This window comes from Contarinia nasturtii, unplaced genomic scaffold, assembly GCF_009176525.2.
Source record: "Contarinia nasturtii isolate CC-2019 unplaced genomic scaffold, AAFC_CNas_1.1 Cnas_scaffold_630, whole genome shotgun sequence".
Taxonomy (NCBI): Eukaryota; Metazoa; Arthropoda; class Insecta; order Diptera; family Cecidomyiidae; genus Contarinia; species Contarinia nasturtii.
In genome coordinates this window covers 2,214,993-2,236,289 of record NW_022197981.1, presented here as the reverse complement: position 1 = coordinate 2,236,289, position 21,297 = coordinate 2,214,993, and the positions used below count along the sequence as shown (strand labels likewise).

At 33.3% G+C, this 21,297-nt stretch overlaps 2 protein-coding genes across 3 annotated transcripts; both read left to right on the top strand.

Moving 5' to 3' along the window:
- The first annotated feature begins 2,552 nt into the window (after positions 1-2,552).
- On the top strand, positions 2,553-17,475 carry LOC116340252 (sex determination protein fruitless). 2 transcript variants are annotated; one of them, XM_031766646.1, is made up of 6 exons: positions 2,553-3,738; positions 12,770-13,533; positions 13,643-13,762; positions 13,847-13,959; positions 14,137-14,858; positions 15,035-17,475. In XM_031766646.1, exons 2-6 carry the CDS (start codon positions 12,888-12,890, stop codon positions 15,249-15,251), a joined length of 1,818 nt encoding a protein of 605 aa, XP_031622506.1. In that variant the 5' UTR covers positions 2,553-3,738; positions 12,770-12,887; the 3' UTR covers positions 15,252-17,475. The 2 variants fall into 2 exon arrangements, with proteins under 2 accessions (XP_031622506.1, XP_031622505.1); XM_031766645.1 differs by having other exon boundaries at positions 13,643-13,959.
- A 2,727-nt stretch (positions 17,476-20,202) lies between these two features.
- On the top strand, positions 20,203-21,296 carry LOC116340253 (39S ribosomal protein L4, mitochondrial). The gene has a single exon (XM_031766648.1). It carries the CDS (start codon positions 20,392-20,394, stop codon positions 21,187-21,189), a length of 798 nt encoding a protein of 265 aa, XP_031622508.1. The 5' UTR covers positions 20,203-20,391; the 3' UTR covers positions 21,190-21,296.
- Position 21,297: the final 1 nt, after the last annotated feature.

The window sequence follows — 21,297 nt, the reverse complement described above, 5'->3', positions numbered from 1 at the left end:
CAATAAATTAAAATTGGTTTCGAAGAGTTGACTGCACCAAAAAAATACAAATACAATGGGCCTACAATGGGCCACTACACTAAATCACATTGAACATGAGTATTGTAATCACTTCTAAACAACTGAATTGAAATTTATGACAGCAACATTGAGATAGAGTCAATTTCGGTTTTGTAAATGGGCGATTGGAAATGGCATGCACACAAACAAATCGAGATAGAAAACAGGGCCAGATGGAGAATGAACATGAGTTTCAAAGTTGAGCCTATAATCCTTTCAGAAGAAAGTATCAAAAGCACATCGGAAAAAATCTTTTACTGTCTGTATCAATATCCCTATCTAGTACTTTTATCAATGGTCACTTGATAAAATGTGTGCCCAAGGCACCCGATTATTTTGCCTATCGGCACGTATTGGCAAATCATAATTCATAATCAAGTGAAACCAGGAACATATTTTCAGAGATTTTTTCGCTACTGAAAATAAACAAATATTTGAGTTGGTTTTTGCATTTAACTGAAATGTGTTGGATTTGATATTCATTGTGAATATTCGCAGCGTGCGTAACAAAATGCCAGTTTTTTTCCGTCATTTTTTTTTCATAATAGTATTGTGTAAATAGTTTTTGGGCTAAACACAAAACGGAAAAGCCTATCTAGTGATATAATACAACAGAACGTTCAATATGGCCGCAAAAAAACGTAATAGTTGAAACAAACATCGGAATGCAGTGGATAGAAGGAGCGAGAAATGATCATAGAATTTGGGCGCTAGCATATGTAAATAGTTGTGCGTGAAACACTTATTTATGCGTTTAAAATGCACACAGCAAAATTGTTGGCAGCACAAGAAAACAGTCGAGTTGATAGTATGTCGGTCTCACTCTCCGTTCATCAAATGCAGCCACACCAAATTGAGCACGATCATGTATGCACGTGAATTAATAAGCGCGATTTGAAGAGCATTTTTGAAGCATTAGAATAGCGATAGGCGAGCAACAAATGCGGATGCGAATGTGCGTAAACTTCGATTGAAAAAGGCATTTCCGTTGCGAGTTCTCTCTTTCTCTCTCTCTCTCTCTCTCTCTCTCTCTTGCTCTTTGTTGTGTTCAAAATCTGAATCCACATGGAATAGGTGAACATGCGAACGGCAATATACGCGCAGCACATTGCACATACACCAAAAAAAGCAAGAGAACGCTTGCCAAGTAGCTCGCATGTGACTCTCTCGCATATGAATATGTTCAACAGATAAACAACCAAAAAGTGGATGATAGCTTATTTCTTAACAAAAACAAACGGAGAGACTGAATAAAATGTAACAGTGTGTGGTTTTACAAACAAATACAGTGATGTCGCGTCAAGATTGCCGACAATTCAGTTTTGTATGTAAATTTCGTGGCAAAGTACGTCGTCTTCATTGCCGCCTATAATGAATGAATAATATTCTATTTTTCCCAACCGAAGCGGGCTCTCTATTTTACACGCTTATAGCCGCATTCAGCTAAAATACGCATCTTTAATAAAAACTATGCTGCTGGTGTGTATTTGTGCATGTTGATTCGCTCTTACTCATTTAATTTTATATGTTTTACAAACAATCCATATACATATTTCCCGTACGCACATATTTTGCAGGGCATTCAAAGGCTTCGTAATACGCTGTTCTTTCCATTCGATGCGTAAAACACGTTTGAATATTATTTAGAAATGGATGGTGGTGATGCGTTTGTGTATATATTGCTTGAGTATTGTCGTGTACGCGTTCTAGCCCATGCACAATACCAATGTGCATTCTATCCACCACCAATGCGTACATGTATGACGATAGGTAACAGTTGCCGCTACTACAAAATGCACAATACATTGATAGCATACACCATGCGATTCGAAAACACCAAATAGACGACGACGATGAAGAGAGTGAATACAAGAAGAAAAAAATATATATAAACACAAATCGAATGGCGGAAAGGAGAAAGAGAGACAGAATGCAAGAGGGAGCGTAGACGATGAAGAAGGAAAAAACTACAATAGCAAAAACACAGGCAGTAAACACTAATAAAAATTGGGAAAAACATAAACCGACCGAACCAACACGGTATGGGAAGCGGTAGAGTGTGAGCGACGAGCGATTTTTCGATGTTGATCGACGAACTTTTGGCTAACATGAAAACAGTTCGAACCGAAGTTTTGTTGTGTAAGGATGGAAAAACGAGCATCGTCGTGAAACGCATCATAACATACAGAGAAAACGACAGATACAGAGGAAAAGGAAATTTTTTTTTATTTGAAAAAAGTGCAATATGTTTTTCTCTGATAATTTACAATAAACACAGAAAGAAGATTTTTTTTTGTGCGAGAAATTGACAACGGACAACAAATTTTTTGAAAAAATTCAATCGTGCGAACATCGTTAGAAAAACTGCGATTTTCTTTTTCATCGAAATTATCAACAACATCATTTCAACGAATTATTTAAAAAAAAATTGTGCATCTTCATTTTTTTAAATAAAAAAAAGACATTATTTTTTGGCAAAAACAAAAAAAAAGTGACTTAAAAAACAATTACAATTAAAATAATTTGATAAAAGACAATTTGATTTAAAAGAAATTGATAAAGCATTTATTTGCATAAACATTGTTTATTCATCATCAAGCTGACTTAAATTTAATATTTTAAAACCCCACACAGCACTATCTATTATAAATAATCACGCACTTGCAACAGACCTTGAAATTATATCACTTATATCTGTTTTGAATATTTATCGTTCAAATTTATTTTATTTTATTTCTCACCTCACATCGATTATCCTTGCGGACTAGCAAAATAGTAATAGAAATAAATTTTAAACTCTCTTTGGCTCAATCAAGTGTGTGAAATTGAAATTGAAATTAAATCCTGATTTTAAACTTTGAACGGTTTTTTTTTGTTTTTTGGAATTTACTTGTTTCGGCCTCGCTGTGTGAGTGGTTATTGTGCAAAATTCAAAATTAAACAAGTTTCTAAAACTCTAAGATAATAATAAAAACAACAAGATTTTAAAACGCTTAAACAATCGAAAACTTACCCACCGGACACACCGTCATCGTTTACTAAAAATAATCTCTCTGGCAGAAGCATCAAAAAGGCAGTAGGTTTCCGTCAATTGCATTATATTGATTTGCATTGTTTTCGCTTGCACATTGTGTGTAATCGTAAGACTTTGACACTGGCCTGCAGACAAATATCACATTAACAAAACCAACAATCACTAACGAGCACACATACATCCAAACACGATCATCGATAATATTTGTTTTTGTTTTATTTTTTGGTTTATTCCAATACAAAAATATTTATACATATTTTTGGCTATAAATCGATTGCTACCGACGCAACGAATTTCGAGAAAAATTAAAGACACGAAATAAAAACGGCAACAAAATAAACTCCAATTCATTCGTACATTGGATACACACAACTACGCTGTGCATTTAAAACGTTTGAAGTGTGGCGACAAACCCACTTGGATTTTTCAATTATTCAGCTAACGCACGTACACACCATCGATCGTCGACGACGATACATCCATCATCACGACATTGGTGCATTGATGAGCGCGCGCGCCCACTTCTCTTAGCCAGTTGCAATTTTATAAAAAACGATCAAAAATTGTTCATTCATCCCATGCGGAAGTGAAGATCGGCCACTGTGAGATTCTGAGAGGACAAACTATTACCATTAGCATTAAAGGTAAGCAAAACTTTTCAACATTTTCAATGTGATTTAAATTATTTTATTTACCGATTCCGGAAGTTAAAATATTATTTGTGTGTCGCACATTACAATAATAAAAATTGAAATTTGTTTGGCGGCAATTTTTCTAATCTCTATTTCGGTATCATCGACGTAAAAATAGTTTGTAATTGTAGAAATTGTTTTTGGCTTGTATTTATACTCGAATTTTCATTCACATTTGATTCGGAAAAATGGCGTTTCAAACGACGGACTATCAATCGAAGACAAAACAATAAAATGAAAACAACAAAATGTTTTTGCGTTCCAAAAACGCATTTACGAAATGACAGATTATCTGAAATCTGTTTTGTGTAAACCACGTTATCAAAGTAACTAGAATCAGTCGGAAAATCAACCGAAATACAACGTTAACGATTGATAATCTGTTTTATTCGTTGGAATCTGAATTCCGTGCAAAATAAAAACAACAAAGAACGATTACACCATATACATACACTCGAGACACATAAAACACATTTTAAAACTATGTCATTAGTTTTGTGCGGTTTGAAATCATGATTCGAATATCTGCGTGTGTGTTTTTTTTTCTTCATATTTTTGTGGTTGCGTAAACGCACTGAAATTCTATTTATTTTTTTTCAATTGTGTAGATTTTGCTTTTCGTTTGGTTGAAATCTTTTTTTAACTTTTTTGCATTCCATAAGTAATAAGATAAAGTATGATGTGGCATGATTCAAATCAAAAATATGAAATAACCCAAGAATATTTTTTTTTGCGTATTTTATCTTTTCTCAAAAAAATATTATCAAAAAGCATACGCAATGCAAGACAAAATTGGAGCATGAATCTTGCGAAAAATTTATTCTGCTAATATATGCGACCATTTAAGGAGATCTGATGTTCTCACACTGATGACGCATGCAAACAAAAACTATGCGTAATCATGCGGGATTCAATTGCGTCATTACAATTGTTATAAGAATGCACACGATCGTTTCGATCTGATTCGATTCTAACTTTCCATTTTTCTAATGAGACTCTCGCATAAAATTGCACTTACTCATCGACCGTACATTTCTCCATACAATAGAATTTAAATTGATACAGTACAATACAATGCATATTCTGTGTGTACGCTTCCAATTTACGAATTTTTTTTGCCCATGCATCGCAACCGATTGTATTGCATTTTGGACGCACATTTCATTTTTGCTTTTGTACTCGGATTTAGCTACCTGCTCTGTTGTTGCTGTCACATGTTGGTACGCACATACTAAAATACGCACGCATCCCTCTCGATGTGCCTCGATCGCATCCCAAGTACACAAAAGGAATCTAACTGAACAAAGAAAAAGAAGAAGAGAACACGAAAAATTGAAAGTGGCTTGCATGATGCATCGTTTTATTTATTTCTCGGTCTCAATTTTTCACCATTTCTCTCTTATGTGTAGCGATTGCCATTTTTTTTCTCTCAACAATCATCAAGTTTCACATGCACTTTATCCCAAATAATCGACAAAAATGCGAATCAAATATTTGCTTTTCATTTGGAAGACGAGAAAAAAAAGAACGCATTTAGGAAATCAAACGAGCACACATTGTTTTGTGCATGTGTGTGTGTCGAATATGTGATTTTTAATGGTTTAAAATATAAACGACCGAAAATATAAATGCTAGCAAAATTTATTCAAATCGATAATTGTTGAAAATTGCATATACAATATACATGCCGACACAATATCCGAGAGACTGGCAATGTACATTTGTATAATTATGGAAAAAGGTACAATTGTGCGCTCGCGCTCAGAAAAGCACAGAAATTTTATGGGTCGCGTTCTGTTTTAGAAAAAAATTACAAAAAAAACAACACAAGCGAAATAAATGAAAAGTAGAACGCCTGATACATAATAAATAAAGTGCATACAAGTGTCCGCATTAAAAGAATGGTCACCATTAAACGTTAAGCGTCAAACGACGTGAAGCTTAAGCAAAAAAAAAAGAGAGAAATATCAGCGCGAGCCATATCCTGAATATCAGAATTTAAACAACAAAAAAGCACCACCACTAACAATAACCACTACAACGAGACCTCAAAAGAAACACATTTGAATGAGTAATGGTGTGTGCAATATGTGTGCATTTATTGGCATTGGCCAAATCGGACACATCGAATCGAACTCATACTCTCTCGCTTTCTCTCACTCAAACATACACACACACACTTACCGATTATTCAATGCGATGCAACAGACGGATTCGTTCATGGAATGTATACATTGTCGTCATTGTGCACGCGGTTTCATACAATTTTGCCATTGTTCTTTGCACATAAAATAATAATTATTTATGATTGTGTACGGGTTTTTGATGATTATCTTTGGAATAAGCAATAGAGAGAAAAAAACAACAACTATTTCTTATAGAGATAGATAGATAGAGAGCCTTGTAAAAAAAACACACAAATGAACTGAAAAATTAAATTTTCCTATATGTCTGGCATTTTTCATGTATCGATATAGTCGCGGCGTTAAGTGGAAGAGGAGAAATGGCAATTAGACACAACTGTTCGATTTGCTATGAATTTGTTTTACAACATTTATTCCTGCTTATTTATTTTTTTTGCGCGCGCGGTCAGTGTCTATTGAAACTGCTGATTTTATGCAATGATAATGTAATGAGGTTGATATTCATGTTGTTAGATATTGAGGACAACAAAAGCCCATCCACACACAAATACAACGACCAACTTCATAATTGCGGCACTTTAACGCCTTCACTCAACAACGTTGGAATTGGTGGGTTTGCAATCAATATTTCTATGTGTGTGCTACTAAGTAATCCATGTATACCATTCAAATAAAAAATTTGCGCGACGCTAATTTTATTGCTTTTTACAACATCCACCCTATCCAGTATTTTCATTATGACAACAATTGATTTTCAGATATCAGTTTGTTGTTTGGACTTGAATATTCACTGTTGTCACTGTTGTTCATTGTTTTCGACAAAACCATATCAAAAAGAAAATGTTGTTGGGAAAGAAAAAAAAAACACATGATCTCTGATAAATTCAGAAATAGACGAAGGAAAATGCCCCGCCAAACGATCAAATCCATGGGTATTGAAATGTATTTTAAATTACCGATTGAATTATACATTGAATTTAAGCTTATTTATTTCGCTTATGTAGACTGCTTGCAAAATAGAACAAAAAAAACTTACTCTCGATCGAATAAAAAAAGAATCAAAAAATATAATCTTTCATAATGAATAGAAATATAAAAAAAATGCAAAAATTGCAATTCTCCCGGAAATACGTTCAAAAATCGTCATCCACAAAATATAGCATCGATCATTTTCATGTTATTTCTTTCTCTCTTCTTTTTTGATGCACCAAAACATTGAGAAAAACAGAAAATGCAGCATCTCTCCCGAGAGAAGAAAAAAAATCCCGACGAAAAATACACAAACACATATGCGAGCGTTCAAACATCAAACCCATATCAACATCGAACCTCCCGAGGAGGTAGCAAAAATCGGATCTAATGTTCTATCTATCTGTCGTCGTCGTTTTTTTTCTCTCGTTCGGCCGAATAAAATTGTTCGACGCACATAAATAACAAAACAACGCCAACGCAACTGCATCTAAAGAGACAAGCGATCGTTTCGATGATAGTGCAAAATAATTCATTTTACACATCCTAGACGCATTTGCAACGATCCTTTTTGTTGATGTGTGTGTGTGTGTGTGTATGTGTGTTGCCACGTTTCTTTTTTGTGCTGTTATTTCGCATCGTCATTTGTGCATTGCTGTCTATCCCACACTCGTTCGGCACATATATCGACCAATTTTTATGATCATTTCTAAATAAATGGTTTGATTTTTCACTCATGGGTATGCGGAAGCTGGTAAACAGTATTTCGATATTTTTAATGGCCAAAAATGAAGAACACATGTTGAGATACACATTTTTGAAGAAAAATAGAAACGATAACAAGGCAGATGAGAACCGAGAAGATGAAAAAAATAAATAATCCACACACGAAATTTGAACTAATTTTGCTAGGCAAAAATCAAACACACACAGAGAGAGAGAGAGAGAAAGAGAGAGATACTTGCAGCCCCTCGAATCAAATTTCATATACAATTTTTTTGTGTGAACACTTGTGCTGCATAAATGCGAAAAACGTGTAATGCGAGGTGATTCATTTTCAATCATAAAATTTACGATACCATCAGCCAAAATCAAAATCGACTGAAACGCAAACGAAAGACAAAAAAATGATCGTCATTTATCATTTATAGCATACATTAGATATATAACAACTCCAATATATATCACATGAAATAAAGTTATTATTTTTAACACGCTGAACGTATACGTAGCAATCATGAAATTGTTGCAAACTCGATGAACAAAAACAAAGACGACTGAACAAACGAAAAAAAAACTTGAATCCAAGCCAATTCAACAATTGAAGACGTCGTCACCGTTGCCGCAAGTGATAAAACTACAAAACAAGTGAGAAAAACAAATCACATTTCGTCAATTGCACATTTTTATTGATTTACATGAAGAGCGCATTTGAATTACATTATTGCCCAGTGGCGCATTGATGCGCTACTGATTAAAGATAAAAAGCAATTGGATCGATAGTTGCTTATGATATAACATGGTACAATAAAATCGCATCATAAAATATATCATAAGTTTGTCATTGTGTCTGTAAATTTAGTGGAATCATTACACAATGCACAATTTTCACTTGATTCTCCTTTATCACTTTTATTTCAAACATCCGAATTGAACCAAGATTCAATATCATTTTAGCGTGGAACAACAACTGATTATGCGATTTCATTATTTTAAATACTCAAAATATCACTCTTTCAAGAAGATTACAACAAAATGGCTTGACAAAAATACAAAGTTAATGCTTTGAGTTTTGATAATCCGATAAGATAATGGCACATTTTAACTTCTATTTCGGTTGTTGTTGTTGCTGTTATTGTTGTTCTGAAATGTTAAACCACAAAGTGTGCACATGTTCATTGTGCATGTACATAATTGAAACATTTAGACTCCGTCATTCAAGTGGCAAAAAATCTGGCAAAAATTGCATTCATTCAGCTGTCATTGTCGAGTATATCGGTAATGATGTGATAATAGCATTTCTGGATTGTTATCGCGGTCACTACATTTTTCCCATTTTAAATATGCACAGATAAAAATGCACAAATGCATTATTATTCCCCCCGGCCATATTTGACCACAATTCGATATTTCGGTTTGGCAAACGTTTTCTTTTTTTTTTCAATTTCTTCTTCGAATCGACTAGACTTTCAGATATATTTGTTATTATCACTCTGTATCGACCAAAAACAAATACAAAACAATTGAAAAAAAACATATTCTGCAGTCGTTTTGCCATTTCGAAACAAAAAGAATGTTTTTTTTTCAAATTGCTTTCATTATGCGCGTCAATCCTTATTTGCGACGGTTGAGATTTATATGCATATGTATGGTTTATGTGTGTGTGTGTACATCGTGCATGTGATGTATATTTGTGGTTTGCAATTGCAACGGTTAATAATTTGTGCATATCATTGTTGTTGTTTCATGTATTCGTCTCATGCATTCGAAAATGCCAATCTGCATTTGGTTTTTCGACGTTCATTTGTATGTTGAGTCATACTGCTTTGATTCGAATTTTGAACAGTCACGGAACAGAATCGAGAAAGGAAGAGAGAGAGAGAGAGAAAAAAAAATTGCCATTTGCCATTATAAATTGCGGATTTTTGTCGACGAACCAGAAGCGTTCTAGTTGTGGTTGATGATGATAGGGAAAAGCGCGCACTCACACACACACAAGAACATATTCGGAAGTATTATTGGCAAATTTCATGTAATTTACGGTGCAAATCCTTGGAAAAATAAAATTACAAGTATGTAGATTGTTGATATTGTCGATGCAACGGATATCGCACAATGAAATTTCCATTTCCGAGAATATCTCTGCCGTTTTAATATGCGACTGTTTTATTCTGTTTGTCTAAATATCTGTGTGTGCAAAAAAGTTGTCTCCACATCGATGGAATGGGAATGAAACGTCTGATCTGATGATTAATTGATTTCCTCCGAAAACAATACGTTTATTGTAATTCGGTGTATGTTTATGTGCACGGTGCAAGTGTTTTAATCCGCTCGTTTTGGCATTGTCGCCGCGAATGAATAAACTATGAATACCGGACAAAAATCAACTGAAAAAAAGGTAAATTAAAAGTGTTGATAACACGCAAAAAACTGCACAATACACCACCACCATCGCAACGATGAAAGTGTGTGTTGCAGCATTTGACTGTTAAAAACACCGATCCACATGCAAACTAAGTAGCCAAACACGAAAACAATAATAAACCAAATAACAACGACAGCATATTGCTACAAAGAGAATTTAATAATTTATTTCAACATGCAAATATGGATATTCCTAACTCTTTTTCGTTGTTGTTGTGTTTTTTTTCTTCTGTGCGCTCTATCGCTGTATCGCTGTCGACCAATCTTTCCATTACTCTTCGCCCACAAACGCTTTGTCGCTACTGTTTTCTCTTTCTCTCTCTGCGTTATTTTTTTTCCGCTATGTGATGTGAATTTAGCTCCGTTTTCGCGTTGCTCTTTTCCAATTTATTTCTTTATTATGTTTCTGTGCTTCTTAATGCGATTTCCTTCGTTTTATCCTTTTTCTTTCGCTTTTTTTGTTCACTTCTGTCTGCAAGATGACCATTATAAAGTTTATTTACCACTGTGTGATGTGTGATATGTGTGTGTGTGCCAAATGCCAACGATTGCATGCGCTCTATCAAAAATTTAATATGATCTAAATGAAAATATTCAGTTTTACATCAATGAACAGTGTATATGTGTGTATGCATTAGCAATTATTGCAATGTAATTTAATGAAACACCATATTTTTGAGTTTGAAAATTGTTCGATATTTGTTATTAGTTTGATAAGTTTTAATAAGGATATAATTGCTTTCCACACTTGATAATTTGTATTGCACATCTTTACATTGAAAACGCATTTAAGACCTGAATATTCTAGGTTTTTCGTGTCATCGAATGTGGTCGAAGGCGATTGTCGTCGATTGACATCGATGATGAGCAAATTAATTAAATACCATTAAAATAGATAAATTGCATACCTAATTAATTTGCTTAGATTGGGGTAGTTCGTGTTTGCATGTCAATTTTTCTGCCAACCTGTTTTCCAAAGCCACATTTCTACGTCCATCGCCCCCACTCCCACTTCTGCCACTCTCGCTCTTCTCCGCTTTTTCGTGTATATATATTTTTTTTCATCGCACACTTTTGTCCATTCACCGTTGCTCGCGCTTTGCCACTTTTGTTGTTGAAATTTTATTTTTAAATGACCATGCAATGTGAAAAGGACAATCATTGTTTTTTATTGCCTTTTGTTGCGTTGTGTCTCGAATCGATGGTACTATATAACAAAACTATTGATTTTTGCATCGTTCCACATTGTTGCTTTTTTTTGTCCCGTACCTCCCCGCACCTCGGCACACTCACAATGTTGAATTTCCAGTGCAATTTTTCCATTGAAATTATTAATGAATTATTCTCAAAATTCACTTTATCAACTTAAAAACTGGCGACCAACTAAGTAAACATTCTGCACAAACGGCGACGCAAATAAGTCATCGCACATTATCAACTCGTTGAATTTCCTTCCATGTATGTGACATGCATACACACAATCACATGCACACTCACAAACGGCGAACACATATTTTCGAATATTTGTTGGTATTCGATCGTTGTAATCAAAATGAAACCAATATTCAACATTCCGAAATTTGAACACACATTATCCATTGAAATCGCATGCTGAAAGCGAGAGTTTTAACAGAAATGAAAACAGCGTTTTTCGGGCAAAATGTTGGAAAATAAAACCATATGTTCCTCATCATTTGTAACGGTTCAAAAACTAAAAAATAAATCGAAATCATCCTTCGATACTGTGATCACTTACATCGAAGTGCATTTTCCATGCGGCGCATTTCAATGCATTTTTGGAGTGTATTTTATTCTGACTTTTTTTTTCAAGGCGTACATCGTCTCTTTTGCACAAGCCAAAAATTCGATGCAAAGAGGCCACATGTTTTTTGGCTTATTTCGATGCTCTTGTCTCTCGCACTCGAATTTCGAACAATTTAACGAATCCGTGTACGTCAGAGTGCACGCTTCAAATTTCATGACCCACGAAAAACTGGAACGATAGAAAGAAAGGGAGAGAGATGGTCATGCACAAAATCGTGTGTAGACAAACACCGAAAAATGTTTGTATGAAATAATAAAATATCCTGGATAAAAGTGAAAAAAAAAAGAAATCTGTCTCAACAAATTGAGCTCTTTACAATCTGTCCGCCCCTATGAAGCGGCCACTTAATTTGCCATTATTTATTTAACTCTAGCTTTAATTAAAAGGCACAGCGAGAAACAAAAAAGCGAGTGTTCATTGAACACATAACTGTGCGCTCGGTTATGCTTACGAAATTCTTCATTTTTCAACGCTGATATATTTAAAATCAGAAAAATGGAGAGAGAGAGAATATAGTACACCTTATGAGATTATAATATGAACTGTTGACAACATGCAATTTTTATTGGCCAATAAAGTCGGAGCGCGTTGAGTTCACACACAAACATACATACACACTATCACCATCACCATCGTCTGAACGGGAGACTTTCTTAATAGTTCAGAAGTAACATGAATATGCAGCCCTATACAATGGGGTCGTTGAGTGGGCGATAAATCGTTTTTTGTTATAGTTGTTGATAATTTTCATTTGGTGTTTCAATGCTGCTTCGTTTTTTAGGGGTTTTTCTGCTTTTTTGAAATGATATGAAAAAAAAGGACTGAATAATAATAAATTTGAACGAAACCAGAGTTTTAATTAATATATTTTTCTTTATTTATTTATAATTCTTTCGATTAGGTCCAACTTAAGCCGAACGACAATTGAAAAACACGGAGATATTATTGCATCGAACAAAAGTGAAAGAAGAAAATCGAAAGAGAAAGCAAAACAATACAAACAAAAAAAAAATTCAAAAATGGGAAGCGGAGAAGGACAAACGTATTGCTTGCGGTGGAATAACCACAAAGCCAATTTGATTGAAATACTTGATGGATTGTTTCAAAAGAAAAGCTACGTCGATTGCACACTTCATGTTGATGACATGAAATTTTTCGTGCATCGTGTCGTATTAGTGGCCAACTCAACATATTTCCAGACAATTTTACAAGATATGGTCATGGATCATTGTACCATTCTATTTCCGGGCGTATCTGGTTTCGAAATGCAAGCATTGCTCGATTATATGTACACCGGTGAAGTGAATGTGACACAATCACATATACCGCGTTTCATTCAAATTGCCGAACAATTGGCAGTTAAAGGTTTATTCGATATGACCGATTTGAAGGATAGATTTAATAAACATAAGGTCGACGAACCCACATATCCGGTTAACTTGGACAGCATGCAAGCATCACAAATTAACAACAATAAATTATCAAACAATCAACAATCGTCACCAATCATTTCACAATCGGCCAATATTTCATCATCCGTACAAAGTAGCACCGGTTCGCCGCCATACAACTACAAATCAAACTACTCTATGTTCGGACCATCATCATCGGACTGCCCACCACCACAATGGCCAATTTCTGCTCTAGCCGCTCCTCTAACACATGGTAAGCTTTTCATCCATCTAGTTCAGGAAGAAACCACAATTTTCTATGCATAGATTCGATAATGAATTCGAAAAATTCTTGTTTCTTTGCGATTATTAATTGCATTTAGCTGGATCAAGTTCTCGTTTCCAAAATGCCGTTACTGCTGCAGCCGCTCTTGGATCCACTTATGAATCTGGCGCTGATATGAACCCATTGAAACGTAAAAAGCTATACAATAGCATGCTTGGTATGTCTCGTGATACATCAATATTACGAAATGTCTTGGCTCAATCAAGTCCAGTCGATTCATCACAACATCCTTCATTACCAGGCACAGACCGTGAACGTGAACGTGAGCGTAGTGATCGCAGCGATCGCAGTGACAGAAGTGACCGAAGTGATCGACACAGCACATACTCAAACGGAACTGACTACTCGGACAAGGTATTTAGACACACACAATTTATTAGAGCTTCGGATGACCATCGTATTTTTAAACTTTAAAACGCTTCATTTTTTTTATCAATGATCATTTTTATACATAAACAAGAAAAAAAAATACTTTTCAAAAAATATATATCAAATTTTTGTTTTTACCTTAACTCCGTTATAAATTCACAGAAAACAAAATACGGAGAACCACATTCACCATACACTGAAAAATTCGATGATGATGAAAATGGCCACAATCTAAGCGGAAATGATGCACGTATGGGAAATTATGCTCAAGCTCAAGGAAATCAAAAGCCAGAGTGGAAACGTTACAAGCAATACACACGTCAAGATTTAACTGATGCCATTCAAGCGGTCAAAGGTGGAATGAGTGCATTACAAGCATCGCGTCAATTCAAGGTACCATCAAGAACATTGTACGATAAGGTCAAGAAAATGGGTATAGCTGGTGCGCGTCCAATGAATCGTTCATCAATGAAACGTAGCCCAAGCAATAATGGAAGCCCGGCCGCATTCCCATACGGTATCAGTGGAACACGTAGCCCAATCGCTCACCATTTGGATGGTCAATCACATTTACCGACATTGAATGACAGTGAAAATGGACCTGAAAGCGATCATCGTGAACGTAATTTAATACCAAATTCATTGCATGGTATATTCGATCCGAGTTTATTGCTAAAAGCCATAAGCGAACGTGGTGGTGATCTTGCCAAGAGTGTTGCCAGTCTTGCTGCTGCCAATGGAATCAAAAATATCGGACGACCAATGTCACAATCGCCACCGCCTGGAATTTATGAAGGATCTGCATCAACGGCCACACCAAACTCACCACCACCACGAAATTGTATGCCAGAAGATGACGATGATGATGATGATGATGAAACAAAGTAAGTAATCAAGATGATTTTCATTAAATCAAATTTCAATAAAATAACATCAAATATTTAATGAACAATTTTTATATTTTTCAATTTAGAATTTTTTATTTGTCATTCAATTTTATCAAACCATAAAACAATTAAAGTTAATTCATATTTTCTCTTTCACCAATTCCAAATAAAAGTATGCAAGAAGAAAGTGATCGAAATTCATTTGTAAAAGCGGAACCATCAACAATGGAAGAAGATGCCGATGACGATCAAGTGGAAGATTTGTCAATGTCTCGAAAAAGTGAAAAATTAAGTCCGCCACCATCGCCCGTATCCGTTGCGTCTATACCAAATGCCGATGTAGCCGTACCCGCCGCTCAACCGGGTGTCATCGTACCGCCACAAAAATAAACAAAACACCAAATTGGCTGCAAACGGACATGACTTTTCTTTTTAAAATACGATTCATATTTTTTCACATTTTTTTCGACGAGCCAAAAAAAAAAAAAAAACAAACAAATGAAACCAACAACAACTCAATGTCGCCAGTGTAGGTTATTGTAATGACCGACGATGTTTTATTTTGTTAAGTAAATATATGTTTAAGGATAATTTATTAGTTTGTAGTTGATCAACTGTTCAATTTTGAAATTAAATCCAGACACAAAAATACAATATTTTTTGATGAAAAATAAAAACAATGGGAACAATTTTCATAGAAATCCAGACAGAGAAAAACAGAGGCTCAATATTATATACTAAAAAAATAGAAAAAAGATAAAGATGAATTATTATTCGAATTAGGATTGAATACCAAGACGAATGAAACACACAAACACACATACAAATATATTAATGTAACTGTTGTTGTTATAGACTATTAGGTTAAATGTTATTAATTAAGTGGAAGAAGAAACAAAAAAAAATACGAGAAAAAAACTAAATCACAAAAATACTATAGCTATTAAAAAAGAAAATTCTATACGATAGTGCAATATACACCGGAGTTCTCTTCTTTTTTTAGAAACTTTAAAAACTCATTTTTTGTTCGTATTTTTTTTTAAATAGTTTTTGTTGGACAAAATAGTTCTAAAGAACAATGTAATTTCTTTTATTCGAAGTAATAATTTAATTATTTCTTTTTTTTTTCTTCTTCATTCAATACTGTTTGATCCTCATCAAAGTAAAACAAGAAAAAAATATATCATAAAATATAATAATAACGACAACAATGACTTCAACTCAGGTTTTCTCGTAACGGGAGCAAATCTCAAATGGTTTTTAACATATAGAGAGAATGAAACAAAGAAACAAACTAAAAAATAGAGAAAAAAAAATTTGCAAGCAAAAAATTTATATAGAAATAATTATATAGAGAAGAAATGTTAAGAGAGGAGCAGTGTTTGTGTGATCTGCATGGCAAATTCGAACACTATATGAAATCCATAAACAACACACGAAAATGTCGGAATGCATTTCCCGAATACACTTTTCCCAAAACTTTTCTCCTTGCAGAAATTTTCCCAAATATTCCGGGAAAACGTTTGTTCGGGAAAAAGTAGTTTTGGGAAATGTTCCGACATTCGATAAAAAAAAATTCGAAATTCTATGCGATCAATTTCAATCTGAATTATTTTTTTTCTTTTGAATAGTTTTTCGTTTGGATTTTATGTTTAAAACTTGCAAAACAAAATATTACCGATTTAGTTATAGTACTGACTTAGCTAATTCTTTTTATGTTCGTCTTTTTTTTAAGTCAATCTTAATTTGTTTTTTAAGCGATGCGAACGCGTCCAACAATGCATACGAGGAATATTTTTTATTAAATTACAAAATGTGTAAACAATTTTAGCTTTGAAATAAGCGTGAAAAACAAATAATTACCATCACAGCAACAATTGACAAAACGGGTATGATTTATTATATTGTTTTACGCTTTAGTGTTGAAGAATAAATCAATCGAGTTTAGACACAGAGAAAGAGAGATAAACAATAGCACTATATGCGTGATTATCGATTGTGATTGTTTTCTTATGTTTTTTTTTGTCCCTCCCCCCGGAATAGACAATTAATATGTGTTTTTATTAGCAAGCAATAAGAATTAGCAATGTAAGATTCATTTGAAGTGAAAGAAATTCAAAGAATAGAAAGAGTAATATAAAACACTCAACCAATTACTATCTTTCAACTACAAAAGAAAGAAAGAAAGACAGACAAAAACAATCGAAAGTATTAAACATGAATGTTTTTTTAAAAATGAAACCACCAAATGAATACAATCACAAAATAAAATGTGCGCGCACCGATTCTATTTTCATTTACACACGCATTTGAGAAAAATTAAAACAACTTCATTGATCGACGTCCTCTTTTGCACTAAATGGTTTCCAATGCCATCTAAATAACATGATAATTTTAAAATGGAAAAAATAATAATAATAATATATATATATTGCATTTGATGTGCCTTTTAATTACTATGATAAGAAAAAGAGATAGAGAGAGCATTATAATTTGAGCGATAGGGATTTATTGAACTAAAACACCTGGCCATTATATTTTATCAATTAAATGATCTTCATTTGAGAAAGAAAAAAAACAAAAAGGAAATGTCTGACTGACTGAACAAAAAAAAAGAGAAGAAGAATCAAGCAAACAGTTATGAAATGCGTATTCTCAAACCACCGAGTGCCTATAAGAAACAGTTGTAATTATATTATGAATGTTTTTAAAAAGAAACACACACACACACACACACAAACACAAACACAGAAACACTCATAAAAAAGATGCTAAACGATATATGCTAGTTTTATGATCTTGATGGTTGAGATAGTCATCGGCGACATTTCGAAAACCAAGCTCAATCCGATTTTAATTTAGGAAATTAGTCAAAGTGGACAAATTTTTATCTAAAAATGAATTAAAGAAGAAAATATTTAGTATTTAAAGAATTCTATACCACAAACAAATATTAGAAACCAAACAAATTTGATTCAAAATGTGCAAAGAACTTTTAAGCATTGGATGTTGTAAATCGTTGAGATGTCATGCACCCATCATTTGGCTCTCTCACACACACAAACACTTTAGATGTTTCCATTTCGCCTAGATGGCACATAAACCACAATATGTTTACACACGATATGAATACACAACACATTTTCAAATTATTTTTTTTTATTCAATTATTATTTTCGATTAAATTTGAAGATAATTTTTGTTCCCTTTTAATTTCACTACAATAAGACTGAGTTTAAATAAGATAATCGTAATAACACCTGACATTCTCTATACTGAACATTTATCGTATACATTTATATTTTACACAAATTAATTGTAATTTTTGAATGTGAAAATGAGATCATGTATATTTTGGCCACTGATGCCACATGAATGTTTTATACAAAAACTCATTTTCATGTCAATCATGCTCACTTGATTCGATTTATATGAATAGAGATATTAAAATTTGCTCATCATATTTTAACTAAATGCATCGAGAGTGCTATCAAGTAATTTTCCTCGATTTTTTTTAAATTTTCTTTACATTTCATTGATTGATTTTAAATCATCGTCGAGTATACTACAATCGAACAATTTTTAATGGCGACCGAGAACAGCGACGTAACGCATACCATTTTATCGTATATTGAGACTGACTTGGAACAGCAAGCATTTTTTTTACAAAATTTAATTTAATTTACTTTCGTTTTAAATTTTAGATTGTAATTTTAGTTTTTAGCAAGATTTAACGTTTTATTTGACTAATATAATTTTTTTTTTCGAATAATTTTTTTCCTTTTATATGATTATGTTATATTTTTTTATCGACAAAAAACCATTCTTTTTAAGAGAAACGAAAAATAAATAAATTCAAGCAAATTTGACAAAAAAAAAAAAACGAAGCAAAAGAGAAAAAAAAACAACAAAATTTGGACATTTTTTATGTATTGAAAAAGAAAACAACGAGGAAAGAAATTATCAAAGGAATTTATTTTCAGATTAAAATACTGAGCACAGGGTAATGTATTTTACAACAACATTCTTGAGCTCAGCACATTCAAACAGTTTTTAATGCATTAAACGAGGAAAATTACCTGAACGATTCATAATGATGAGCACCTTTTAAATTAAAATAAGCTTCTGGATAAATGCAATTTAATTACAGAAATTTATGCTCAATAAAACACCTATTTTTGCTCAATTTTCAAAATAATTAATTTTTTATTGAAACCACATTGCAATCAATCATCGAATGAGTAATTGGTCTTAATTTTGCTTTATTTTCTTTGGATTTTTTTCACAACCATTAGTTAGATTTCTTTTGAGTTTTTAGCTTGGGACCTATTGTTTGCATTCGTCATACTCTTTAAAAAAAAAAAAATATTTTTTACCAATGTTAAGTCACATGTACTCATTGGTATAAACAATCATCACAAAGAAAATCTCTCTCCAATTGGAACATTTAAATTGCTCATTGATAGATGTAATTTACGATCTACGTATATATTTTGGATTTGAAATTATATTTATTATTATTTCTCTGTGAAAATTTTGCCATCGGTTTAAAAAGAAATTTGCCATTTACAAGAATGAATTAATTCAAACACAACGGAACAACAAAAAGTAAAATCAATAAAAAGTCCCGCAATATTATTTTGTACCAAAAATCCATCGAATACTGAACAATGAAACGGAGCTCCACCCGATGTTTGTGCCTTCAATAACTGTAAACGTAAAATACATTGCACCAATTGCTACTCTTTGAGTACAAATAAAAATAAATGTTTTTAAAATTTAAATCACGTGTAAAAAAATGACTAAAATAAAACTGAACAAATTTCACATACACACATACACACACCCCACACAAATGAATTTTCCCTGTTGTAGATGTTTAAATTAAGATTAGAATGTAGTTAATATTGAAAGATACAAAAAAAATTGCTATCGATCATATATTGTGTGCATCAAGACAGAAAAAATGAGTAAGATTTGGAATTTATGTATTTCAAAAATAAATTTGAATGAATTGACAAACAAACCAAATTTATTCGTCGAAATTAAACATCTCAATTTTAATAGTATGATCTTGAAAATTTGTAATTTAGTTTCAAAGAAAGAAAAAAAGATTAAATACAAGAATAAAAGGAAAAAAAAACAAATAAAAGTTGATGAGTTTTATTTCCAACAATGTGAAATGAGCTAAAATCGGTTTGAATCAGTGTAACATAACCGTCAATTCAAATGAGTCGAAAAATGATGACATTGAATTGTATGACATTTCCAGCACATGTGAATTGGCATGTGTATGTGTGAGTGAATAAAATACGAACTGTCAAATAGATCTGTGTTGAGGTTATGTACTTTTTTGTTTAGTTTTGTTCCATTGAATAGACCAAAACAGAAGGGAAAAAATTTCATTTTTCCACAATAAAAACTTTTCGCACGAGAGAAAAAAGTATGAAAACTAGCACGCGTCACGCGTAAATAAATCAAATTCATTTGAAATAAATTTGTGAAGCATATCGCCTTTGTTAAAACCAAAATGTTTAAAACGTTAATATCGTCGGTGCTGCAAAATGTGGCTACGCGAAACTATTGTACAAAACCCGCGACCATTTTCCCGGTTATGAATAAATTTTTGGATAGAACAAATCAAGTGGTGCGTCAAGTATGGATTGAAAATATGGACACAACAAATGTACAGCGAAAAGGTATTATGGAATTGCATCCCGATATATTTGCGGCTGAGCCTCGTATTGATATCATACATCGTAATGTAATCTGGCAGCAAAAGTATAAGCGTGTCAGTTTCGCTTGGGCTAAATCACGAGCAGAGAAAAAAGGTGGCGGCCGAAAACCATGGCCACAAAAAGGACAAGGTAGAGCACGTCACGGTTCGATTCGGTCGCCAATATTTCGAAATGGTGGTGTTGCACACGGTCCACGAAGTCCAACTTCATACTATTATATGTTACCATTTCCCGTAAGAATTGCTGGCCTAACATCAACTTTGTCGGCGAAATTGGCTCAAGACGATTTACATATCGTTGACGACATGGAAATACCAACAGAAGATCCGGAATACATTAAAAATTTATTGGCCGAACGTAAATGGGGACCATCAGCATTGTTTATCAATTTGGAAGATACGGTACCACGAAATATTGCCGTTGCCACCGATTCAATTGGTTACATCAACATTATGCCTGCCTATGGTCTCAATGTTTATTCCATGCTGAAACACGATACATTAATTCTAACAACAAAGGCCGTTGAACATATTCAGGAGCGACTTTTATACAATCTGAATCGTCAAGATACCATTAATTTTACAAAATAAATGGCGACAGTATAGTCAGTGTATTCATAGTTCATTTTATCGTTGTTGTAAATTCAATAAAAGAATGAAAAAATACAAGCGAATAAATTTTACTTTTAAATAATAAAT